Source organism: Quercus robur, chromosome 4 (genome assembly GCF_932294415.1).
Source record: "Quercus robur chromosome 4, dhQueRobu3.1, whole genome shotgun sequence".
Lineage (NCBI taxonomy): Eukaryota > Viridiplantae > Streptophyta > Magnoliopsida > Fagales > Fagaceae > Quercus > Quercus robur.
The window spans coordinates 72,807,339-72,834,677 of NC_065537.1; the positions used below are offsets into that span (position 1 = coordinate 72,807,339).

The 27,339-nt window shown below is 38.2% G+C and overlaps 1 protein-coding gene across 3 annotated transcripts; it reads right to left on the reverse strand.

Annotated features, from left to right (window-relative positions):
• On the reverse strand, positions 1 to 26,796 carry LOC126723619 (DNA-directed RNA polymerase V subunit 1). Of its 3 annotated transcripts, XM_050427208.1 has the most exons (20): positions 26,578 to 26,796; positions 26,205 to 26,256; positions 25,429 to 25,521; positions 25,225 to 25,351; positions 24,966 to 25,081; positions 23,764 to 23,820; positions 23,155 to 23,316; positions 22,119 to 22,277; positions 19,809 to 21,701; positions 19,511 to 19,686; positions 16,530 to 16,605; positions 16,285 to 16,409; positions 8,391 to 8,548; positions 6,535 to 6,809; positions 6,207 to 6,380; positions 4,837 to 4,977; positions 4,203 to 4,737; positions 2,771 to 3,950; positions 1,805 to 1,919; positions 1 to 627 (listed from the first exon to the last, which is right to left on the reverse strand). In XM_050427208.1, the coding sequence occupies exons 3-20, from the start codon at positions 25,507 to 25,509 to the stop codon at positions 340 to 342; spliced, it is 5,838 nt and encodes a 1,945-aa protein (XP_050283165.1). In that variant the 5' UTR covers positions 25,510 to 25,521; positions 26,205 to 26,256; positions 26,578 to 26,796; the 3' UTR covers positions 1 to 339. The 3 variants fall into 3 exon arrangements, with proteins under 3 accessions (XP_050283165.1, XP_050283162.1, XP_050283164.1); XM_050427205.1 differs by having other exon boundaries at positions 2,771 to 4,737; positions 26,578 to 26,794; XM_050427207.1 differs by lacking the exon at positions 26,578 to 26,796 and adding an exon at positions 26,419 to 26,571 and having other exon boundaries at positions 2,771 to 4,737.
• Positions 26,797 to 27,339: the final 543 nt, after the last annotated feature.

Sequence of the window (27,339 nt, forward strand, 5' to 3'; positions counted from 1 at the left end):
TTTTGATGAGAATACAACACTTCCATCTATTTCGCATCAAAAACAACAAGAATAAATAGCCTGTGATTTCCCAAAACCACTGTATAGGTTTACAAACTACCAAATACGCTAACTACAGGGTAAATATGGACCGCTCTTGTATGAAAAATGAGCAACTGAGATGGAAGCACGCTTCAGTTTGATTTTGTTGTGGATAAGCTGGAAGTAAACTAAAAACATCTGCCCAGTATATATACAAATCAGAATAGCAGATGATGGGAATTGTTTGTATCTAGTTACATCAGGGAGGCAAGCTAAAAGATTTACAATTAACATAAATTAGAACCCCCATACTCGGCCTTACTGCCTATTTTCATTCTCAGTTTCCTCTGGAGTGTTGTTGTTCTTCTCCTGATTCCCTCCAGAAGAACCAGTTTCTTCTGGATTGGTGTGTCTCTCCCGGTTGCCTCCAGGAGGACCAGAACGGGGTTTTCTGAAATATTTACCAATGAATGTTTCGGCAACATCTGGATACTTTCCCTTGATGAAGCTATCCAAGCATTTGCGGTAGGAAAAGTCTTCTTTACGACCATCAGTTGAGACAACGTAGAAGCACCGGCTTTCTTGGAAACTGCTGTGCCTGCTAACCTACATGTCGAGCTCAACATTATAGCAAACATCAATTATCATGCAACACAAATGCTAAATTACCAATTGAAGGAAAAAAAAAAAAAAAAAAAAAAAAAAAAAAGGTGGTGGGGTGGGTACTCCATTCTCAAGACCTACCAAAGACCTAAAATTTTCTTCCCAATTATTAAATAGAGAAACACTGCAAATTAGTCAAGTCAAAATCCATGTTTGCAAAGTCATCTGTTCTGGACTACAGGATTCATCCAACACTGCAGCATTGAAGTAAAACAGTCCACAAGCACAAATAAGATTTTCCAACTACACGATAGATGTGTCACCCCATTTCAATAATCAGCAAATTATATACATTTTCTGTTTAGAACAATGAGACACATCACTTCACCAGTTTGGAAGAACTCATCATGGAAACTCAGTTATGGTATGTAAGATCATGAAGTATCAACTATTTTAGATCCATTTATTAAGTAGTACTTTAGTACAAACTTATCAACCAATTAAAGAAAAAGAGTAAGGATCACATGAAATCATTAGAGAAAATTTTGCAAGAAAATTATCCCCATGGTCTTGGGACATTTTTACAAAAAGTAAAAGTTAGACCAAAGAGGAAGGTCAGCAATAAATAAATAAATAAAGGCACTGAGCAAAATATTAAATTTTGTAAACAATTATGTTTAATTAATGTAAATTTGAGACATTGCATTCCTGAATGGTGTGGGAAAAAGTGACCAGTAGTTTTCTGCAGTAACAAGATAATTATTCCTCGAATGTAACTCAAACTGCAAAACTATTACTCTTGTATATTGAATCATGGTCATGAGGTGGAGACTGGAGAGCATAGCTTTCCCCTATGTTTGTCCATCAATGCATTAAGAAGCCAATTGCACTGATTTTTACATTCAATGCACATATTTGGTGTGCAAAAGGATTTCACTGTATACATGGCAGCTTGAAATCATTGGAAAAAAAAATAGGCAAGGATATTCTGTTTGGAAAACTTAGCCAGATCAAAAGATCTGTTTTTATTATAAATAATCTCTTTTGAAAAGGCAAAACAAACAATAAACTCTCACATATCCAACAATAAACATCCAAAAATGTCCTGAATCCAATGTATTATATAATGAGGATGGTATAATTAAGGACAAAATAGTAAGAACATTGTTGTGAAGCATACCATGAAATGATCGATTCCAGCACCCATTTTCACTGCTTTATCTGGGTGATGGTTAAAAACATTATCAAGTACATAGGAATGATCCTCGGCTGACAGCGGGTCTCCATCATTGTACCTTCAGAAAATAACTTAAAATCAGAAGATGTCCATATGATGGGAATGGATCATATTTCAGGAAATGACCAAGTTAAGAAAAGAAATTAGATAGAGATCAAAGAGTAGAAAAATGAGGCATCAATGAAAGCTTCTGGATTTTATTTCTGGTTTAAAGATCCCATAATGAAGACCATAATTGCCAGTGCACATTTACCTATGGGGTAAGTGATACCACAAAAGTGGCTCCCAAGTGGGTGTGTGCCTAGCCGGTATCCTAAATGCGCAAAAGGTATAATACTAAATATATATATATATATAGATATAGATATAGATATAGATATAGATATCAATAAAAACATAAAGTACAGTCAGCCTTTTAGCCTTGGGAAAAAGGGCTAAGCATGGAAATAGAGCACAAATGCAGGATACACGGTACATGATAAACAGCACACATTGCACCAAGCAACTTCAAAAAGTTATGCATTTAAATGATTAGAATGGTACCATGTTAGTTGCCTATAGCTTAAAAGAATAATGTACTGAGTAGTGCCTCTAATTCAATTGTAAAAGTTTATGATACACATTTGTCAATAAAATTTTAAGCATGCCTCATTTGCCATCGTCCTCAACCTGGACTCTATTCAACTCCAAAGGAGAGATTTCCCTGAATATACTGGTCCATTCTAATTGGACACAGAACATTTTATATGACAATTAAATGCCACTGTCCTTTGGTTACAGTTTTATTCATATAACTTGAAATGCAAGTGTAACAATCATCCCATATTATTGAGTTGCTTAGCAACAAAGACAACAACGACTAGCACACATTGTTTAGAGCTATACAAGTATAAACCATGGAAGACATACCCAGTCCGATGCATTATTTTTCTGATAGTTTGCATAATCTGTTCAATTTCCACAAGAACATCTTGTTCCTCAGAAGTGAACATATCTAATCGTTGTCTGGTTGCAGTAAATATTCCACCTGCACCAGCATCATCATGAGTCCTTCCAGGTCCAGGTGATTTTGCAGGACGGTTCTTAGATTTCCATTCTCCATTATTTGTACCCCAACCTTTTGAACCTTCGAATCGGTTTTTCTTGAAGTGCGGTTCCATGCTTCCTCTTCCCCACTGATTATTATGTCTGTCACTCTCATTGCCACTACCAGCATTTGGTGAACCCCAACCATGCTTTGACTCATTCTGAGAGCCCCAACCTTGTGAAGATTCTGGTGACTTCACCTGCCCCCATGGATTACTATTGGCAGGTGAGTCAACATCCACAGTTAGGGATGAGTGTTCACCCCTACTCAAGTCTTCAGCAGTTGAAGCCCAACCAGATGTTGACTGAACTGTCTCCTGTGTCAACTTCTTATTGGCAGGTGACTCAACATCCAGAGACTGGGATGGGTGTTCATCCCTAGTCCAGTCCCCACTAGATGTTGACTGAACTCTCTCCTGTGTCCGCTTCTTATCCCAATCGAAAGGCTCTGTGCTTCGGTCACGTAGAGGCTTCCCATCATTTCTGCGAGGCTGAGATTCATCACCAGCTCCAGCCTTTTTCCCCCAAGGAGTTGCAGCATCCCAGCTGCGAGCTCTGGGAGAGTTCTCTTGAACTTTTGCAGAGACAAATGAATCTCGTGATTTATTGCCACCCATCCCCCAACCAGAAGAAACGTTTTCTGAGGAGATGACATCACTTGTTTCAGCTTTCTTGGTCCCCCAAAGAGATGACTCACTTTTTTCTGCAGTTTTTTTCTCCCAAGGCACTGAAACATCAGATCTGAAAGAATCATCTTTTTCTGAGATGACAACACCAGCTTCAGCTTTCTTGGTCCCCCAGCCAGATGATTCACTTTTTGCTGCAGTTCCTTTCTCCCGAGATGCTGCAACATCCCAACCATCAGATCTGAAAGAATCTTCTTGGGCTTTTGTGGAGATGATGTCGCTTTGTTCAGATTTAAGGGTCCCCCAATCAGATGAAACACTATCACCTGTTGTTCTTTTCTCACTAGTCCCCCAAGCTGGCACAGAATCCCAACCACCTGACCCAGCAGAATCCTCCTGGGGTTTCAAAGATGGGACATCTTGTTTTACAGCTTTGTCCCTTCCCCAATCATTTGTTGTTTTTTTATTGCCAGTCCCCCAAGCCGGCACAGCATCCCAACCTCCTGACCCAGCAGAATCCTCCTGGGGTTTCAAAGACGGGGCATCTTGTTTTACAGCTTTGTCCCTTCCCCAATCATTTGCTGTTTTTTTATCACTAGTTCCCCAAGCTGGCACTGCATCCCAACCACCTGACCCAGCAGAATCCTCCTGGGGTTTCAAAGACGGGGCATCTTGTTTTCCAGCTTTGTCCCTTCCCCAATCATTTGTTGTTTTTTTATCGCTAGTCCCCCAAGCCGGCACAGAATCCCAACCACCTGACCCAGCAGAATCCTCCGGGGGTTTCAAAGACGGGGCATCTTGGTTTTCAGTTTTGTCCCTTCCCCAACCAGACCATACATCACCCTTTCCTGTAGTTCCCGCATTTTTATCAACATCCCATCCTCCACTAGAGCCTGAATTGAAAGCCGAAACCTTTTCCCAAGTTGATTCACCTGGCAGATTATCTAGACAATTCTCAAATTCAGCACTGTCTTCAAAGGATGGCTTATCAAAACTTGAGTTATGTTCTGGGGAGGGTTCCCACTCTGCATATTCATCTTCCAGCACAAGATCATCAACATCTACACCCAGGCAATCAGTATTTGATTCTTCTCCATTTGCACTTCCTCTCACCATATGTAGGAAGTTATAAACATCTATTCCACCCTCTTGATTCAATCCTCCCTGGAAAAGAAAACAATATCAAACAAATCTAGCAATACCCCATAAAGTAAGTTAAAAACAGTTGTAAAGACATTTGGAGAACTTTAAAATCATTAATACCTCCTTCTTGTCCCAGAGCACATCAAATCTAGAACCTGTACCCACTGCCACATGTTTACCCCAGGAACATGATGCAACAATGCTCGACAGAGAATCCACGTGACACTTCTCAGAAGCTCTTTCAAAACATCTTCTTGGTGTCTGAATCACATATGGGGCAAGGTGAAACAAAAAAATAATAACAGATTATCTTACAGGGAAGCATAAGTGTAGTTTTTAAATTCTCAACTTGGATCGAAAATTATTTACTGGTTTTTCAAATCTTAGTTTAGATTGTTGTTAAGTTGCATTATTTTGTGCTCCAAACTCCAACAAAAGATCCACATCGCTTCAAAAATCAGTAGTAGGCTTAGCTGGGACCAGGATATAAAATCAGGATCTTATCTTATGTGAGATCCAACCAATTCAAATTTTGTATGAACTTAGGGATGTTTTCTTGCAACAGGGTTGTCATTTGCATTTGGTCGTTAGGTCCAATATAAAATCAGTTCGAAAAGAAAGAGGCAAGGCCAAAGATGCATTAAAACATGCCTCAACACAAATTTCCTGGGCCATCAGCTCTCTTACTCACTGCTGTTACATCCCATTAGAGCAATTAGCCCCTTTTTCAATGCCAAAGGAGTACAGAGGCAGACTAGGAGCAGAAGTTAACATCAGAACACCAGTGGCATCAAAACTCTCTCTCTCTCTCACAATGAAATTCCCAGTTTCCTTTTCCCTCAGCTATTTACTATTCTTTCTTGCTTCTTCTCCATTCTTTGCTTATTATTTTTTTCATTAGTTTCTCACTCTTGGCTTTCTGCATCACCTACCTATTACACAAATTTAAACATTGCTGAAAACCTGCAATCTTCCTTATTTGTCTACAGGGTTGCAATCTTGGGATGGCTAAATTAATATATTTTTTATCACTTATTTATTGTTGCAAACTTGGGATGTCTATATCTTTTGTAACTGAACAATTTTTTTTTATTTAGCTTGGATACATATTTATGTTCTTTTTGCAAGGAGTCAAACCTTGATCATTACATTTTTAAATTGTGAGGGCTCCACCTTTAGAGCTATAATCAAAAGGTCTAACCTCTACCTTTTTTTTGTTGACAAGTAACGTAAGAAATATTATTAGCCAAAGCCACTCCAAGTACACTAGAAATGTACTACAGAAAAAAAGGTTAAGTAACCTCTATCTTTTTTTCTTTTAGTTAATTAGCATAATTTATAAAATATTACAATTTTACGATCAGATCCTATATTCCAATCCAAAGAAACCACTTTGATCCAGTGATACTCAGTAGGATCCCAATTTTGGCAAATGCTTGCATTTGAACTATACATATTTCAAATAATTCAAAACGAAAGCTATTACTTACAAAAAGTGTTGCTTCAGTAAATGGTGCTTGGACATTCAATGAGCGAGACAGTGCCTTATAACCAGCAGTATTGAAGCCAACCAAATTTCCAGCACATGTCATACTATTTGCCAAGAGAAGGAGATGCTCTTTCAGAACACCCTTTGCCACCATTGTCACCGATCTGGCCAGGCGCTGCACAATGAGCAACAACATTAGTTGTTTCTCTTAGGGTAAAAAGGAGAGGAAAATAGAAAAAATAAAAATAAAAAGGCATTCCATTGAGCTGATTAGCATCGAAACCTAATGTGGAACAGTTCATAAGGTGGTATAGGAAGTCTAAAAATACCTGAACTGCCTGATCAAAAGCACAAGAGATCCCAAGCAACTCCTGAGTTTGCTTGATTGCGTATGGTATGGAGCGCCTCGTGTCAATTAAATGAAGCACTGGAAGACATGAGTCCATAATGATCCTCCAAGCATCACCGGTACGCTTCACAACAGATTTCTCCAGAGTGACGTCCACTGCCAGTTCGCCCTTGTGAGACTTACAAGGGCTTCTTATCCATGTTGTTGAATCTGGATTAATCCAGATTATGCTTGCCATGCAAATCCGGGGGTCACCTGCCCATTCAAAAGGAAGAGTACATCTCATTTCATATTCTAGATTCTATGGAATTCTTAAAATATCAAGACACACCATATATGACCAGTGAAATAAATACTTAGGCTGGACCTAATAAATCAAAGGTAAAGGTACATTATACAGTTTGGTATACAGGGCAACATCAATAGTTGTGGAACATATATGGAACCCTGGACTAAGTTAAAATGCTAAAAACTTTTTCCATATTTGAGACTTCAGGATCACACTTTCAGAAGGTTTCCTTCTCAAAAATTTGCTTAAGTATCACCAATTGATATTAAGTATCTTAGACTTTATTTTCTTTGGATCCAAGTTAGTATTTTTTTTAGGGTTTAGTTTACTATTCAAACTAGGAGTCATAATACTGCTAGTACAAGAAGAGGTCCTTATAAAAATTATGCACAATGTATTCAAAGGAGATGGAATTGATTAACAAAATTTGAGTATTTTGAGCATAGACACATGTTGGCCTTTGTGGTTTCTCTTCCTACTCCTTTTCTCTTCTTTCATTGCTTTCCTTGGCATTGTTCACAGGTACTGTTCATACAGCCTATGAAGACCCTAAAATTCTCTTACTCTTATTCTTTACAATCCCAAATCAAGCTCTTTCTCTTACCTATCAAAACCCTATATTCCCACATACTTTATTCTACTGCATAGTCATCAAATAACTCATCAAACCACCTTTATATTTCTATCACAATCCTAAAACCCCTCTTCAAAAATTCTAAAAGTAGATCTACAAGTTCTCCTAACCCCAAGCCCACCACAAACACACGTAGACACGTACCTCAGTTTGTCCTACATCATTTAATCAGTTATGTATACATTGACTAAGAGGGAAAATGTCTCAAGAATGTTGTTTTTAGAAAAGAAACACAAAAAACAAAATAAAAATCAGGACAGCACAAAACTAATTCTATATATATATATACACACACACATACACACAGAACTCTAAAAAAGGCTACGATCTTAATGGAGTTTAGTCACCCTCATTTGCAGAGCACTTTGACATGAGGGAATAGAAAAACGTTTGAAAAATATGAATAAAACTGTTCTTACATCTGTTTCAGAGAATCCCTTCCAAACTAAAGAAAAAACTCTAAAGCATTCAATTCAAAGAATTGAAAAGTAGCTTAAGAGCCTATTTAACCAAATTCAAGCATGACATTGACAATTAAAACTTTTCAACCCTCACAATTCCCCAAGCACAGTGAAATTTTAAATAATGAAGAAAGCAGGAGTGAGTGAAGCAGAAGAAAAGCCATTTTGTATTTGTTTGTTATCCAGCACAGTTATTGCATATCAGCAGGAGAGAAAAATCATTTTTATTGACTAATATATATATAATTAGTTTTAAAACAAAATCATGATAATGAATCTGTATTAAGAAAGAAAAACAGAACACAGGTTGCATGCACCTTAGCCTAACAATGACCAATTTTGAGGTAAAATCACATACTCTACCATGTTCATATACAGGTACATAGCAGAATTCATGGAACTTAAAAAAAAAAAAAAATCATGTAATACCAAACAGCTGTAATGAATTATACCTTTGATGATCGTCTCTAGAAGAACCGGAAAAATCATGTCAGCAAGGATATGTGAAGTATTCTCCAAATGAATATCACACATATCCTGCAACCAGAACATCAAGCACGGCATACCAGCGATTTCGTTTGCACAAGACTGCTGGAAGTAGCAACATTCACTGCCAAGAAAGACCATAAAGCAAAAGGTAACTTTTCACTCCTAAGAGTTTCAGTATTGTGCTAAATTGCAGTAAGCATGTGGGTTAGAAGGGAATAAAATTGCACACACAAGGGCAAAAACTAAACCAAACATTTCATTAGTTTATACCATGTAAACAACAAAAATGTACCTATCAAAAAAAAAAAAAAAAAACAACAACAACAACAAAAATGCTAGACCTAATATTACAAATTTACAACTAAGAGAGATAACATGCTTAGAGAGATTTTGAAACTTCTTTTCAAGCCAGATATTCATAGTTATACTCATGGTGTCTATTCATAGAGAGATAACATGCTTATGGTGTCTATTACCATACTCATATATAAGGTTTTAAGATATTCCCACACTTTATATTCTTTTTTGTTCCTTAAAAAGACCATTGAAAGCAATTACAATATATGACAACAAAGCCATCAAAGAAAAAGGTGTCTCAGATAAACATTTCATTGTGATTCTTCTGCTGTTATAGAAGGATTCAACAATGATTGATAACAAATCACAACAGCAATGAAAGAGTAGCTTCATGGGCTGTGATGTCATGTTAAAATGCAATAATGTGGACATATTATTTATTTATTTACTTATCCAAAAAGATAATGTGGACAAGACCCAGAATAAGAAATGAGACAACAATTTATTAGTCTACTAGTGAAAAAGATTCACAACAAAGATATACTATATTTGACAAATACAAAATGTTCAATCCCAAGTGTGGACATTCTGACCGCTAAATTGTTAGGATGCCAACAATGACAAAGATTAGTAGGTAGTTCTTTTTTTGGGGTTAAGGAAATGAACTTTAATTTAATAGGCCCAGTAAGGGGCACATGCCATGAAACATGGTAAGTATACATGTGAAACACCCTATAAAAAGAACTAATTTCTAAGATTTAAAATCTCCAGTCCCTTGCTAATCTGTTCAGGATCCATAGCCAACCCTAAAATTTTGAATCTAAGGCTTTGTTGGTGTTGTAGGTATATAGGGGGCAGAGGGGGCGGTGGGGTACAAACCCAAGGCACCAGACACCACAGAGGATGCTAATACCACCGGGTAATGCTTGAACCTTAACCAATCATAAAAAATAAATAAATAAAAAAAGTAAGAGGTTCAAATCAAAAACTGATTTTTCACAACCTTCAGAAGTCAAGAAGTTACTCTCCCTCCACACATACCACATATGAACCTTATAAAAAAAAAGTATTGGTGTATGCACTGATTCTACTTTGGAGCCAAAACAAAACTATCATGCTGACCTATAAAAGTTTAGATTTTAATCAAATTGTAACCATCAACCATAATGCTAATCTTCATCCTCCATTACAACACATCAACAGGAAGCACAAGTCATAGTCTGGTAGATTTGGATTCTTTGAAACTTCAAGAGATGGCCAAAGGCCAATACTTACAGGTTTACATTTTGGTATGACAAACATAAAATTCTTTGCAATAATTTTATATTACTGCACGGTATAAATAAATCCAAAAATATTTTTTTTTTTTTTGATAAATAAGAAAGAAGTATATTCAAGAACTACCTCATGAAAACACAAGGCAGAGCAAAGATTACAGAGGAAGAAACAAACAGAAAAAAAGAAACGAAACACAAAAACAAACAGAAACCAGCAAAGAGCTAATTACAAAGGAGAGAACAAAGAAACAAAGGGAGAGAATCACTAGAGGTGAGTCCCCAAGCCCTAGACCAATCAAAGAGAGTGCCACTAAAATAAGCAAGCAACTGGTTATCGGATTTGTCCCTGTCCTCAAAAGTACGCCAATTTCGCTCCCTCCAAATACACCACATTAGGCACAGTGGAGCTAGATTCCAAATGCTAGAAGAGTGTTTTCCAAGCCAATTCCACCAGCCGAAAAGCGTATCTGCAACTGACCTTGGCAAAACCCAAGAAATCCCAAAAGATCTATAAACCAAACTCCACAACTTATAAGCTTTTTCACAATGGAGAAGCAAATGATTCACCGTCTCCCCATTACAACGACACATAATGCACCAGTCAACAAAATCAAAGCCTCTACATCGCAGAATGTCCCCTGTAAGAATCTTCTCCCAAGTTGCCGTCCAAACAAAGAAAGAGACGTGCGTAGGAGCCTTAACCTTCCAAATACCTTTCCAAGGAAAGAAAATAGGCAAGGGACTTCGAAGCCTATCGTAGAAAGAGCGGATGTTAAAATCCCCTTTCTTCGACAACTTCCAAATCATACGGTCGCCTTGCTCAGATTGAGGTAAATTAGAACCCAAGGTATGAAGGAATTCATCCACCTCTCCCATCTCCCAATCATTTGGATCCCTAAGTAACAAAACCTTCCAGCTTCTCCGAGTCTCGGTCCCCAACCGTTCGAGAGAAGAGGCCACAGATGCCTCTCTATTAGTGGCAATCCGGTACACTACCGGGAAGGATAGATGGAGTGGAAGATCCCCACACCACTGATCTGTCCAAAACTTCACTCTATTCCCTGCCCCTACCTCAAACCGGATATGCTTGCTAAAAACCTCCCAACCTTTTCGGATACTTCTCCATAAACCACAACCATGAACACCCCTACCTAGCTTGGAAGCCCATCCCCCCCACTCTTCCCCAAACTTCAAAGCTACAACCCTCCTCCAAAGACGAGTCTCCTCAACCCCAAACCGCCATAACCATTTTCCTAGTAAGGCTCTATTAAAGGTAGTTAATTTCCTTATCCCCAAACCACCATTAGCCTTAGGAGCACACACCTTATCCCACCCCACCAAATGCATCTTTGAATCCCCCCATAGGAAATTCCTCTGAATCTTCTCAATCTTTTTAGCCACATGCGAAGGGATGGTAAAAAGAGATAAATAGTAAGTAGGAAGGCTAGAAAGCGAACTCTTAAGAAGAGTCAGACGACCACCTTTTGACAAATACAGCTTCTTCCATCCGGCCAACTTCCGATTAATTTTCTCCAAGATAGGATTCCAAATAGAAGGGGACTTATGGGAAGCCCCCAACGGCATACCAAGGTAGGTCATAGGCAAAGACCCAATCCGACAACCCAAAATCTCTGCCAAGGAATGAACATTATTAACCTCCCCTATAGGAACCATCTCACTCTTCAAGACATTAACCTTCAAACCTGTCACAGCTTGAAAGCAAAGGAGAAGCATCCGCACATGGAGGATCTGTTCCATTTCCGCATCACAGAACAGAATAGTATCATCCGCAAACAGAAGATGCGAGACACATTCCCCTTCACCCCGCCTTCCATCAGCCTTAAAACCCCTGATTAAGCCAGCACCTTCAACTCTTTTCAGCATTCTACTCAAGACCTCCATCATGACCAAGAACAACAATGGAGATAGCGGATCCCCTTGTCTCAGACCCCTCGTGCTCCCAAAAAAGGCAACTGGAGCCCCATTAATCAAAATAGAAAACTGGACAGTAGAAATACAAGTGCGAATCCACCTACACCACTTCTCCCCAAAACCCATTCTCTTCAAAAGATCTAGAAGGGCCTCCCAATTCACATGATCGTAAGCTTTCTCAATGTCTAGCTTGCAAATGACCCCCGGGATCTTACTCTTCACTCGACTATCAACACACTCATTGGCAATGAGAACTGAGTCAAGAATTTGTCTACCTCCCACAAAACTATTTTGAGACTCAGAAATCAATTGATCTAAGACCAGTTTCAAGCGGTTTGCCAGAACCTTGGACAAGATCTTGTACAAGCTCCCCACCAAGCTAATAGGCCTGAAGTCTCGAATATTGGAAGCATCATTCTTCTTAGGAATCAGGGCTATAAAGGTAGCGTTCAAAGATTTCTCAAACTTACTATGATTATAGAACTCCTCAAAAACTGCTAGAACATCACTTTCCACCACTCTCCAACAATGATGGAAAAAAGCCATAGAAAAACCATCTGGACCTGGAGCTTTATCTCCGGCCAACTCATTAACAGCTAGAAGAATCTCCTCCCTCTCAAATCTCCTTTCAAGCCGACCCCTCTCTGACTCCTCTATCTGATCAAACTCCAAACCTTCCACAAAAGGCCTCCACTCCTCTGTCTCCTTATACAGATTTTTATAAAAGTTTACTACCTGAGCAGCCACCTCAGATTCCTCCTCATAAATCACCCCATCCACCTCCAAAGTACTCAGATGATTAAACCTTCTACGGGAGTTAGCCACCTTATGGAAGAATTTAGTATTATTATCTCCTTCCTTTATCCATAACATCCTAGATTTTTGTCTCCATGAGATTTCTTCCAAGGAGAGAAGATTCTCTACTTCAGATCTCACCACAGCTCTCTCTCTAGATTCTGCGTCAGAGAGGCCAAACTCCCCTTCCTTGGCATCTAATAATTTCAAAGCCTCTAATAGTTGAGTCTTTTTGCGTCCGACATGACCAAACTCCAAACGATTCCATTGAATGATATCTTCTTTCAAAGCCTTCAGCTTTTTGGCAAAGACAAAACTAGGAGTACCAGAGAATGAATGTCGATTCCACCAAGAATGCACTCTATCAGTAAACCCAGCCGTCTTTAACCACATATTCTCAAACCTAAACGGGCTTTTCCCTCTCGCCATTCCCCCAACCTCCACTAGAATAGGGAAATGGTCTGAAACAGGGCGAGGTAAAATCCGTTGGATCACATCCGGGTAACGCTCCTCCCAATCAGGAGATACCAAGACTCTGTCTATCCTAGACATCGAAGGCTGCTCTGATCCGCTAGACCACGTATAGCGCCCTCCCTCCAGAGGCAAGTCTATCAAATTAAGATCCTCAATGAACTCCGAAAAAAGTTCCATTGCCGGAGTAAGACGAGAATTACCCAACCGTTCACTAGGGAAACGAACAATATTAAAATCCCCAATGCAGCACCAAGGGACGTTCCAATACTGCTGAACACCAACCAACTCGTCCCACATTAGCCCCCTCGCATTGTTATCAACTGGGCCATAGACCCCAGAACACGCCCAACTAAAACCGTCCCCCACCCCTTGCCACCGAACAGACACAGAAAAAGAACCCACCAAAAGCTCCAACCTCTCTAAAACCCTACTATCCCACATCATCAACACCCCACCGGCTGTCTGGATAGCATCCAAAGCCACCCAATCCACAAAAGGACAACTCCACAAGCTGCCAACCATCTGTCTGTCCAGGCCAGAAAGCTTAGTTTCCTGAAGGCATATTACATCACACTTCCACTCACGCAAAAGATTTTTCACTATCGAACGTTTTTTACAGTCATTCAGCCCCCTAACATTCCAAGAAAGAATTTTTAAATTCATAAAGTCAAGAAACCCCCAGCTGATAAGTTAGCTCAGCAGCCAACACACTACCTACCATCATAATTAACCGAAGATTGCAAATTCCTCAGCTCTCTCTTCCCTTTATCCTTATAGATGACAACTTTTCTAGAAACTGAAACTTTCCTGTTCAACACCTTGGCAGCCTCCGTCTCCCTCTCAATTTTTTGTAACAAGGCAATACATAGCTCCTCATGTCGGCTCAAAGGCAGCCCCACCAGTTTACTAAACCCGGGAAGTCTGCTCTTCACCCATCTAGAAACATCCAACATATTCACACACTCCACTGTCTCATCACCACAATTCAAGTCAGTTGGCGAAGGTAATCCAAAGGGAGTGATTGCCAACAGAGGCATAGAAAAACTGTCCTCTCCACCCAAACCCATACTGTTCAATCCTTCCTCCGCCAAAGCACTCACCCCAGGGACACCACACAGTGCCTTGGTGGGTAACACCGCTAAGCTGGATTGTTCAAGATCAAGGACAGCTTCCGGCCTAACGTTGGCACAACTGACCCAGCCACCTTCAACCCCATCTTTGTCACCCAAAACCACAAGCCCAGCCCGAGATAAGCTCAAAAAGAAATCTGCTAGAAAACTTTCAACCGATGACCGCAAAAACACCTTAACTGACTTACCCGGTGACACCAAGGGTTCACCGGGGCTATTTCCGACGGAGAAGGGGCCGGTGACCTTACCCGGTGGTAACAAAGGTCCAGCTGAGCTGATTTCGGCAGAGGAGAGGCCATCGGCCTTACTCAGAGGCAACCTGGGCTCGCCGGAGCTGGTTCCGGCAAAGGAGAGGCCATCGGCCTTACCCAGAGGCAACCTGGGCTCGCCGGAGCTTGTTCCGGTGGAGAAAGGGCCGTCGACCTCCGCCGGAAGCTTTGCGCACTGGTCCAGCTCTTCTGGCTCAGGATCGAGTGACTGGAGATGGACCATGGAGTGCGTCGAAGACACCTGAGCCTGGGCTGATATCCTTTCTCCTACCAAAGAGCTCTCGCCCACTTCAAATGTGCTTGGGCCTGAAAGAACTGAGTAAAAGTGGCCCACACCTGTGTCGGTCAACACTGGGCCAGTTCCTAGGCCCATCACAGGCTTTACAACATTCTGGTTAGTTCCCCGTGAAACCCATAAAAGGGCCTTTGATGCATCTTTTTTGCAATCCCATCCCACTGCCCGTGAGTCCCCTTTGATCTTCATGTCTCCTTCTTTCTTTCTAACCCAGGAAACCCGCCTCCTCCCTATCACGTCAACTACCACGACAAGACTTCTGTCAGTCCAGTAAGATCTCCTGAAATCACTCCTCTTCCCCTTTCCATAAGCTTTAGAATTCAAATTCAGACTTGGGAAACGTATCCTAGTGTCTGTCAAATTTTGCTCACCTACCTCTACCACCTCATTAATGCAATGCTCCCTCCTCACCCCTCCCACCACCTCCAATTTATCAGACTTACCCACCGGAAAATCCCCTGTTTTTGCACCTGTAAGTCTCAGATTCATCCCTGTCTTCTCCTCTCCTAACTGTGATTTTTTCCCCTTGACTGTAAATCCTAGTTGGTTTGACTGCTTTCTATCCTCTGTTCTACCGTGAATGCCTTGCACAACTTCAGCAAAAGTGCAAGAGTTTTGAGCCTCCAAGTTAAACCTCCGCATCTGAGGAATGAACTTAGGAAGACCTTCTCCACCCACTGCATATTGAGAAGGATTCAGCAGCTTTCTAAGTTCCAGGCCAAAAGCCCTCCAACCAAATCTCTCTTTACCTTCCGGTATAATAAGCGACCTCCTAGACCCACCGGCTTTGAGTTCAGTCAACAGCAAGAACTGACCAAAAGAGTTGGAACTCCTTTGGAGAGTAAATGCAATGTCACCTTCTCTAAAAGTGAAAAACTGTTTGGAACTCTCACCAACAACAAGATGTTCAATGTTAAACATCAGCCATTGTGCTGCATTCTTGCCCATAAAAACTGATCTCATACAGAATTTGCCCCTCTCAAAAATCCTTAACAAGAAATAACGACCCCCTTCCTCTACTACTAATTGAAAAAATTTGGACTCAATGAAGAAGCTACGTACCCCCCCCATAACAAGCACTGAAATTTTGTATAGATTGGAGAAGATGTTAAGAACAGGAATGATTTTGGGAATTTTGGTAGGTTCCCAAAAATATTAAAAATTTATCAATTAAAAAATGTAACTTGAAGGAAGGAGGGGGAAAGGAAAGGGTCGAAGTAAGCAAAAGCTGTTTAAGCCCACCCCCCCTCTCTCTCCCGTGGGCGCCCCACACCATGTAAGCAGTTTTCCTAGTCATCTCAAAAAGCACATTGCAGAAAAAAATAAACCTTAAATTTAATGACCATATGGCAAATTTATTATGTGATTACAAGTTAATTGAGACTAACCTGAAAGACAGAGCCGTCCTTTTAAAAACACGAGTAACTTTCTTCTTCTTCCGGAATGAATTAATAGTCTCTTGGCACTTTTGAAGAACCTCATGCATACTAATGTTCATATCTTGCAACATTTTCTGTTCAACAAATCTCAAGTTACTCACCAAAAGAATAATTGCTAAACAGCAAGCAACAGCAACTTCAATTGTAAAATATACTCCAGAGTAATAAACAAGTTAAAAAGCAAATGCACCAACCTCATTTAGATGGACATGACCAATCAGGCCTGCATCAATCTCTAAACCTTCTGATACAGTTCGATGCCCCTTATATCTGCATGTAAGAAGCACAACTATCAGGATTAAATTGAACAGGAAAAAAAAAATTGGAGTATGACAAATTGTGAGAGAGAGGGGAAATTGCATTGTATGTTGGTACTAAAAAGAGAACCATATTGTCATAGAAAAAAGAGAGCAAATCAAATAAAATGGGATCTGTCATACACAGGATAGTGAACAAGCAATTTCTCCCACTATGTTCTCACTGAAATTTAACCATAAAGACAATTAGCAAGCAAAGAACTCAATCACACATCTTTTTTGAGGATGACCATCTCTTGCAATTTTCATTTTTTCTACAGACATTTAGAACCTGCTCAAACAAAGCTACTCAGTGGAAGAATTGATTTGTAATATACACTTATCACAATCTCTATTTTACATCCAAAGCAATATTTATATATTTGATACGATGCATGGACAGTAAAGTGACCATTATGGGGCAAAGCAAGCTTTTAGAACTTCTTTTCACTAGATAGAGGTTAGAAAAGAATGACTAAAGAAGAAGAAGAGGGAAAAGTATGACACAGAAACATTGCTCAGTGAGAATCCAAGCTCTTTAAAATTCACATAGTGAGACGCATCTTAGATAATGATTGTAAAGCTTAACTTGACAAATATTCCTCCAAAGTGGCCTTTCTAATTCCGGACTTGTTTCCTACCAAAAGGATCACTTGCTGACTTGGTTTAAGCATGTGAGCAGAAACAAGGGAAGATATGAAACTATCTGCAAATTATATTTTTTTTTTTGATAGGTAAGAAAAAATATATTCAAAAAACTACTAGATGCCAAATAGCACCAGCATAACAAAAGTACAAAAAAGAAAAGCAGAAAACAAGAACAAAAAACATTAATTACAAAGAAAGAGAGCTAAGGAAAAGAGGAAGAGAGTCACTAGATGTGAGTCCCCAAGCCCTAGCCCAGTCAAACAGGGAACTAGAAAAGAGAGCAAGCATTTGGTCCTCAGATCTATCCAAACCCTCAAACGTCCGCCGATTGCATTCCTTCCAAATACACCACATCAAACACAACGGAACTAAGTTCCAAATGTAAGATGAATGCTTTCCCAACCAATTCCACCAACTAAAAAGAAAATCTGACACTGTACATGAGAGGACCCATGAAATCCCAAAAAGCCGAAAAACAAAACACCACAGCCGATAAGCCTTTCCACAATGTAACAACAAATGATCCACTGTCTCACCACAGCAACGACACATAATGCACCAGTCAACAAAATCAAAGCCTCTAAGCCGTAAGTTATCACCCGTGAGGATCCTATCCCATGCGGCTGTCCAAATAAAGAAAGAGACACGCCGGGGAGCCTTAACCTTCCAAATACCTTTCCATGGAAAAACAGCGGAAGAAGAGCCATGTAACTTATGATAAAAAGAGCAGATAGTAAAATCCCCATTTTTTGTCAACTTCCATCTCAACCGATCACCATCAGTCCCTGAAGGTAAATTGGCTGCCAAGAGCCAAAGGAAATCAACCACCACATCTGCCTCCCAATCATTAGGACCTCGATTGAAACGAACATCCCAAGTTCTCCCATCCCCTGCTCCTTGACATATCAAAGATGATTCTATAAAAGCCTCTCTGTTTGCAGCAAAATTGTACAAGATTGGAAAAGCCAGTTGGAGAGAAAGATCTCCACACCACCTATCTGTCCAAAATTTCACTCTATCCCCCACCCCAACCTTATACTGGACATTTTTGTTGAAAATTTCCAAGCCTTTTCTAATACTTCTCCACAAACCGCAACCATGAGCACCCCTTCCCAACTTAGAGGTCCACCCCCCCCCCCCCCCAATCTTCCCCAAATTTCAAAGCTACCACCCTCCTCCAAAGCCTATTCTCCTCAATCCCAAAACGCCAGAGCCACTTTCCTAGCAAGGCTTTATTGAAAGTGATTAATTTTCTAATACCCAGGCCACCATAAGCAATAGGCAAACACACCTTATCCCACCCCAATAAATGAGTCTTAGGGTCTCCCCACAGGAAATCCCTTTGGAGCTTCTCAATTTTGTTTGCCACATGTGTAGGGATTGATGCAGGAAAGAGAACTTAAATCTACTGCTGATTGATAATAGCCTAATCCTAGAGTCCTATCTCATCTTCCAAATAACAAATAAATTTAACCATCTAATTTCATTTAGAGTTACATGCTAGTTACTCCACCTTTTAAAATGCCAAAGGAATAATAATAAACAAAACAAAACATAACATAACATAACATAGATGCATAAAAGACTAGTCTTGTAACAGCGAAGGGGCTGACGAAATGGACAAGTGTGCATACATTCCTTTGGGATTAAATTCTCTTAAATCACACAGACAGTAAGGCAAAGAGTGGAAACAAAATGAATGCCGAACAAATGCCTAATTGGTTAACCAAGGCCATGCTCACCTTTAATGGACGCAATAGACCCTCCAGATCATTTGACTCAATAAAGGTCAACAAAACTTGATCACAGATATACAAGAACTTAGGCAAATAAAGGAGCAGATCCAGATATCAATTACAGCACATGTGAGACAACCAAGGGTCAACAAAACTTCATCACAGATATAGAACAAGTTAGGCAAATGATGGAGCAGATCCAGATATCAATTACAGCACATGTGAGACAACCAAGGGTCACATGACTTTCAAAACTTATAGCTTCTACTTCACAAAATTTGTATTATAGGGAATGACATAAATGATCATCTTTTCTTGGATCCAACTTTAAGACCAATACACTTACATATAATACAAAAATAACATATCAACTAACAACATAATCAACAATGAGCATAGATTTGAGCCATATTGTACATGCATAGGAAAATGCATAGATATGTAACAGAAGATAAATAAGTAACAAAAGGCACCAAATGTAATGGCAAAACATACTCAATCAGGAACTCAACCGCAGAATCTTTAAGGCTGACTTTCTTCAATTGATTCTTTACTAAATATGCTGCTTTTTCTCGGCAATACTTTCTCCCACAACCACATTCATTCAAATACAATATTACTCGGCGGTCAATGAGTTCATTTTTAAAATTGACTTTGCAAAGCAGTATTTCCTGAAGAGGGAAAAGTAAATAAAAACATGAGTGTACAATTATGGGAGACAACTATGCACTTGCTATAGAAGAAGCAAAGAAAAGATGAATAATATCATATGCAGCAGCCAAAAATTTAATACCTTCATCAGCTCCCATGAGGAATTGCTGCTTGGAGTAGCATCAAGAACTGCCTTATAAGCAGGATTCGACATTGCCGTTGCAGCTAAGACACCAACAGGTTCCCCAGCAGGAAATAAATTCTGAGGCTTAGATTTATCCTTTACTCCATACTCAAATTGGATTATAGAATTGCTACTAACATTTCTGACAGTGCCATCATAACAAATAACAACATCTCGAAGGATGGCCATTAAGTTTTTAAATAAAGTACCAGGTTCAGTCAGTCCTCTCGATGAGCGAACAATAATTTCTCTTGTAGATATTGAATGAACCATCTCCTCATATGGATCTAACCCATGAAAAAAACAGCTTTGAATCAATCCATATTCTGCAGAAGGGTAGTCAACTCTAACAGAAGAATATTTTCCATTAAAAAGGGAGGCCACGTCTTCAATCAATGTCTTGGAATAGAATTTTCCCTTATCAGAAAGTTGCAGGCCCAGGAACCCAATTTGTTGCACTACCTTGTTAATAGCTGAATCACTTTTAGAGTCAATTAACTCACCCAATGAAGATGACTTTAGAATAAAATTTGTAACTGGCGCTTTCACAACTTTGATGTGATTCTCCAGTTGCAACTCCACCGTCTCATTGTATGTAGACCTTAGGTCATACAGCAAAGGAGAAATATCCCGAATATTCTTTTGAATATCTTGTATGGCCTCCCCGGATATGGAAAAATCATCCAAGCCAACACTGAAACCATCTACAAATATGTTTTCCATCAACAAGGGCTGTAGAGAATTAAAAAATTTTAATACTTCTTCAGGACCCTTCTCAGAGAAAATAGCAGTAACAATTTCATTCACCAAAGATGATATTACATCTCTATTGAAGTCAAATTTTAATACGTCACTTTGACTAATCAAGTATCTTTCTCCAACACAGTCAAAATGAGCAGGCAAAGCAGTCTGTAACATTTGTACAGCAGTCCAATGAGGGGCACCAGAATGAGCCTTCAACAAAGCAGGACGAGGCAAAGAAGATGAAGCAAACATGGCCAATTGCTGAGCTGCAGCTCTGGGTAAGAAATATGTCTTAAACATTGTCTTTAGAGACAACAATGAGTCTGTGGTCAGTTGCAAGTTGAGGTTGCCGCTGTGAGAGCTAAGCAACTGTTTATCCACAGAAAAAAGCTCCAAAACTTCTGCTTTTGCGGCAAGAGACTGAGGATAAAATAAGTGAATGCAGTCACCATCAAAATCGGCACCTAAGGGCCCACAAATAAGCGGGTTTATCTTCACCGTATGATCATCATGAACATACACCGCTAGAGCTTGCAAGGAATGCTTGTGAGTAGTTGGCGGCCTATTGATGAAGACAAAATCCCCATCCATTATCCTCCGATGAACCACTTGACCAGGCCTCAGGAAAGTATGCCCCTTCGAGCCCTCCCTCAGTGAATATGTTGATAACCCATCTCTAAATGTGAGGCATAACTTGTTATCTACCAGCTCTTGTAGATAGTTCATGTTGTGCACATTAACCTTCTCCTCAAATGTAATTCTTTGTGCAATCTCAAATGGGATACCAATCTCATTGACCCTTGTATAAGCATCACCAGTAACCACAGTGCGAGAAGAGAAGCCTGAACCCTTTCTGATGAACAATGTTCTTATTTTCTCAAGCCATGCTTTTGTTGAAGAATCATTGGACTCCTTGCTAACACCGAATCGTGTATCTATATCACGAGATGCTTTTGCAGTACCCCTAACTTGCAGATACTGATTAACTGCTACTTGCAAATCATTAGCTTCAACTTCATGAGATTGAAAATTTGGTGTACCAGATCTTGAACTTTTGATAATTTCGACTTGCCTGAGAACTTTCTTGAGCATAGATATAGAAGGATCCTGGAATAAAACAAGACACAGATGCTTGTAGACTGAGAATTCAACCTCAGACAAAATAGGTGACAAAAAAAAAAAGCCCACTGCTAAGATTTGCTTCTTTTTTAAATTTAAAAAAGAGATAAATGTCTTTAAATTAGCACAACATGGGCTGCAACTCTAGAACACAGGAATCAAGATGTATACAAGAGAAACACCCAAAACAAAATTAAGAACTAAAATTTAAAAGAACTAGGAACTCCAAGAAGTTTGTGGAATAGAGTGACCAAGTAGCCGTCATCCAATCATAGGGAGACCTTAAAAACAAAAGCTTCAATCTCACTAGTAGTAACCCTCCTCAAAATTGAGCAAAATCCTCTGTCCAAATACTAAGACATTAAACACAAAAGAATTGCAAGATTTGCTTATAATTTGGCTTACCGAAGACATGACACTAACACCATCAGAAATTTCTGGCACAGACAAACAGTTTGGCGGGACAGGCAAGTATTGCAGGATATATCCATCTTGAGGGAAATACCCCTTCGCAGAAAGCTTTTTTCTAGTCTCTGCAGGAATTCTTTTGAGCATTTCCATTACCTGTTAGTTATTTACACATGTACAAGAGGCAATATCAAGTTGCAGCACAAGTCTAGTTAACAGATATCACAATCAACAGAAAATCACAGCATTTTCTAATATTCATATGATTTACACGACATGCTTTCTCTTCTCATATCTAATACCTCTACTAAACAACACATTTGTCCCAATCACTAATAATTGAAAACATCATTTAATTGGTGGGATACTTCAAAATATATTCTAAAGTTCAGCCAACTTATACATCCATCAAGATAAATGAGTGAAAATTTTATTCCAAGCCAATCCTCAAAGCCAAAACATTTCACAAAAGCATTAGGCAGACCATGGCCTAAACATGGCATAAATTTAAGTCAAACTAATAACCTAAGAAAATAAGGTGTTAATATCGCCAAATTACCATGATTAGAAATGTGAGCCAAAACTACAAATAGTATTGGCACGAACATGCAATTCATAGATTGCAGTCTAAGACAATAAGATGATCAAATCATCAAATTGCTGTCATCAAAACAAAAGAGTAGTTATTTACGTCATTCAAAAACAATGTTACTAGTACAATACATGCAATAAAAATAAGTCATAAGATGATCACGTCTCCAAATTTCTGAGATAAGAACAGATGAGTACCAATAGATGTGTGCAAAAAAACACAAGCAGTACTAGAACACTGCAACATGGAGAAGGGTGTAAAACTCAAGGCAGAACAGAAATTTTCACCACAAATACAAAAACGATAAAACAATAGCAGATAAGAAGTCAGTTTAAATATATAAGACCTCCTCCTACATTTATCAACTAGGCTCCAAAAAAATACATTCTAGTGTCACTGTAACAAGCAAAAATCAAACACAACTAAGAGTAGGAACCAAACCTCACAAGGAAGCAGAGTTCGACTTAAGTCATCACCATAGCGAAAACCATATCTTTCCAAAAATTTCCAGAAATCCTCTCCTCTTGTCCTTTGTGGCAGCTTCAGTTCCAAGTAACAAGCACCGTCCTTTTTAACCTCTTTAATAGAAACTTGTGAAGCTTCCTAAACAAGGAAAAAAATAGATTTAAATGCACAGAACAATATTATCAGAAAAATTTTCAAATCTATACAAATAAGCACCGCTAGAAAGACCAAATTTTAAACAATCTTAGGACAAAAAAGTGGTCTACAAGAAAGGTTGTTACAAGGTAAGGAGACAGTTCTAACTTCTAAGTTTAAGAAGCTACAGACAGAATCAAAAACCAACCGCAATCCCTTTATAAACCCCAAATTAGCTTTATCTATCAATTTTTAGTACTTTCATTCATCTCATAGCTTACCGATTGATGGGGATGAATATAAAATAAAATAAGAAAAGAGAATGGGAATATAAGAAATTTATACATGGCTTACTTCAATCATTCATATTAATAACCAAGCCATGGTGTCTTGAAGTACAAGCAACATAGCTCAACAAAGGAAAATATAGTACCATCATTGGATACTCACCTCACAACATGAAGCTAACAATCTTTCTGCAAGACCAGGAGTATTCTTGGCCGGAAACTGAATTGTACAATCAAGCATATAAAAGTACAAGGTCAGAAATTGTAAAATCTCAAACAAAAGGTGCATCATAACTGGTTTACAAAATAACAAAGGATTGAAAATCAAGATACAGAGTAAATATCAATTCTTTCTTGACAAGATATTAACAAACAAGAGAGTCATAGGTTCCAAAGCAGGGGTGTCATGAAATATGTTGAAAATGTCAAAACATTGCACAAAAATTAATGTTTCCCAGCTTGTATATTTAGAGATAATAAAATTAAGGGATACAAAATAATTATAAGAAACAAATAAAATTTTTTTTTGGGTAAAATGCAAAACTAACCCTCTAAATTTCTTCAGATTTCATTTCAGTTCTTTAAGTTTGCTTTTGTTCATTTCAGTCATCTAACTTTCAAGTTTATTCAATTAAGCCTTTTCCATCAACTTTTGTTATATGTTGTGGTTAATTTTTCAATTTTATAAATTTTTCTTCAAATTTTTTAAATTAAAAAAGCTCAATTAATAATTGAAAAATATTTTTCAGATTTTTATTTTCAAAAAATTTTAACAAAGGTTAACAGAAAAGCCTTAATTGAATAAATCTAAAACTTAGAGGACTGAAATGAAATCTGAAGAAAATTAATGGGTTAGTTTTGCATTTTAGCCCCTTTTTTTTTTATAGGTAACGTAAAAGATTTTATTAGAAAAAGAAACAGGCCAAGTACACAGGAAATGTACTATAGGGACATCAACATCAAGAACCCAAATTACAATGATCAAACAAAACAGGTAGGGAAAAACAAGAAAAGGTAGGCAAAACTAAACACCATGCAAGAAGAGTAAGAAAGAAAAAAAATACTTAAATTCAAGAGTGGACCATTCAAATCCCTCGAAGCTTCTAGTAAAATTGTAGTTACTTAAAAAGATGATACTATAATTACAAAGAAAGAAAGAATATTCAAAATAGATTTTAATAGGCAAGGCTTCTTGACAGAAGCACTTCATTTCTTAGCAGAAAAGTGAAAATAAAACAATCAGCTCCTTTATATTCCCTTAATCAACAAAGAGAAAAGACTCAGAGAACAAGTAAAATTAAATTTGCGTGAAGTCTCTGCTTCACATACAGAATCAGGAGATAAAAAGGAGCCCTCAAGTCATACCTTGGTTTTTTTAATTTTTAAGCATTTTAGGCACAATAAGCTCAGCATTTTCTTCAGTTCACTAACATGGCTGGGATGATATATTGGTATAGGCATCTCAATATATCCAAAATGCCCTGAAAGGAACATAATGAACAAGACTCAGTTACTTTTTATAACACATGCAAATGAATGATTATCAGCATGCCATACATTTTAACATTTAACAATATCCTATCATTTTTACACAAGATAACAAGATAGACAAACGCTTACACACCTTCACACTTCCCAGCTTCAGAGGTGCCACAGGATTCACATTTCCCAAATTCCAGGGGCAGGCCAAGAAAGGGATTTGCAAGTTGGCTGGCATGGCTAATGGGACAGTCACTGATGGATGCTGTACACTATGAAAACATTGTAACAACAAATGAGAAATTGACCCAGTAATTTGGTAAATGGTTCAAAGTCTAATTCTACTTACAATTTCTTGACGAGTGGCCAAGCCAAATCTTATCCCCAAAACCTCTGCATCTAAAAAACTAGTAGAGGCAATTTCTTCCATCTATTTCAGGATCTGTGAAGCCAACATTGTTTATGGAAGCAGATGTCAAAAGGTAAACAAAATGAGATCACTCGTGGACAGTAAACAAGACAATAACAAAAATAAAATTGAAAGAAAAAAAGAATAATCTTCCAGGAACTTTCAGTGATGTTGAGTAAGTATATAATAGCAATATTTGTTTAGCTCAGCACCAGTTTACAAATTTCCTAGCTTTATAAAAATAAAAAATAAAAAAAAATAACTTAAAAATTCTCATTACTTATCAAAATGTCATCCTATTATATAGTTTATAGTTGTGAAATAAATAAAAAGGAATGGCAAGATTACACTTTCACAAGTGAAATCCAAGTATCAGTACAGTATACCAAAAAAAACCAAAAAAGCCTGAAACAACATTTTAGCAAAACTGAACAGAATAAATGAATAATTAAATATAAGCAAGCAAAAAAGGGAATAAATTTAGTCAACGTAAAGGCTTGGTTTTGGCTTCTGAGAAAATGGATGAAAATTCCTTTCATCTAGTGCCCTTTTTCCCCCCTAATTTTTAGGCAAAAACCAAAACCCAACAACAAAAAAAAAAAAAAAAAAAAAAAGGAAGAAAAAAAAATCACCACTTTCTTTTCCCTCCATTTTCTCAGCAGCCAAACACTTCAAAAAAAAAAAATCAACATGCATGCAAGGAAGAACAAAATTACCTGTCTTGAGTCGTTGGTATATACTTGAAGCTGAGATTTTCCTCACTAAACCCTAAATTAAAACCAGACAAAAAGTCAGAAACACACAACAAAATGGTTATACATGGGTTTAGAGAGTGACAGTCAAACAAAGAGGTAAGAGAAACTAAAAAGCCTCCGTTTGGTTCCCGAGAAAACCCAACAGGGAGAAAAAAATAAGGAAATGAACACAAACCCATCAATGTGCTAACTTTTCCACTCCCCAACACACAACAACAAAACACAATGCCCCAAAAAATTCCGTCATTTTTCGTCTAGACTTTCTCAGCAACCAAACAGAGGAAAAAAAGTGAAAACCCAGAAATGCAAATGAGCTGAAAAATGAAAAACTCACCACAGATTTTCACTCTCTCTTCCCTTAGAATTTCTGGGCTTTCATCAAAAACCCTAAATTTTACCCCCCCAAAATGCCAACAGAGAGAGACATATTAGGGGTTAGAGAGAGAGAGAGAGTGAGAGTGTGAGCTGAGAGAGAGTCAAGAAGAAATTGTGAGAAACAGAAAAAATGTTTGGCCTTTTTGTATTTGTAGTACAAAACAATAACAAAAGCAAATATTTTGGGGGAGTGGCTGTTTCCAATAGGCTGTGTTTGGATTTGCGTGCTCTTTTTTGAACAAGCAGAGAGAGAGAGAGAGAGAGAGGAATTACTAATTGAGTGATTAGCTTTTTGCATGAATGAAATTAGTATTTAGGTGTTTTGAACAAATTAGATTGAGATTTGAGATTGGTTTTTTTTTTTTTTTTTGGTGGAGAAAAATAGGTTTGTGATGGATTAATTAGGTGTTAAACTTTTTGCTTATTAGTATTATTTTAGGTCCAATTTCATAATTTGTTTGTTGACTTGTGTGACTGTGAATAGTCAACGAAACGTTATCAGTTTATACAATTGTAGTGAACAAAAAGTGTACAAAGAGAGAGAGAGAGAATAGGGGGAATTACTAATTAGCTTTTGCATGAACAGAATTATTACTAATTAGGAGTTTTAAACAAATTAGATTGAAATTTGAGATTGATATATTTTTATTTCGTGAAGAATAGATTTGAGACGGAATAATTAGGAGGTTAAACTATTTTTTATTAATATTATTTAAGGTCT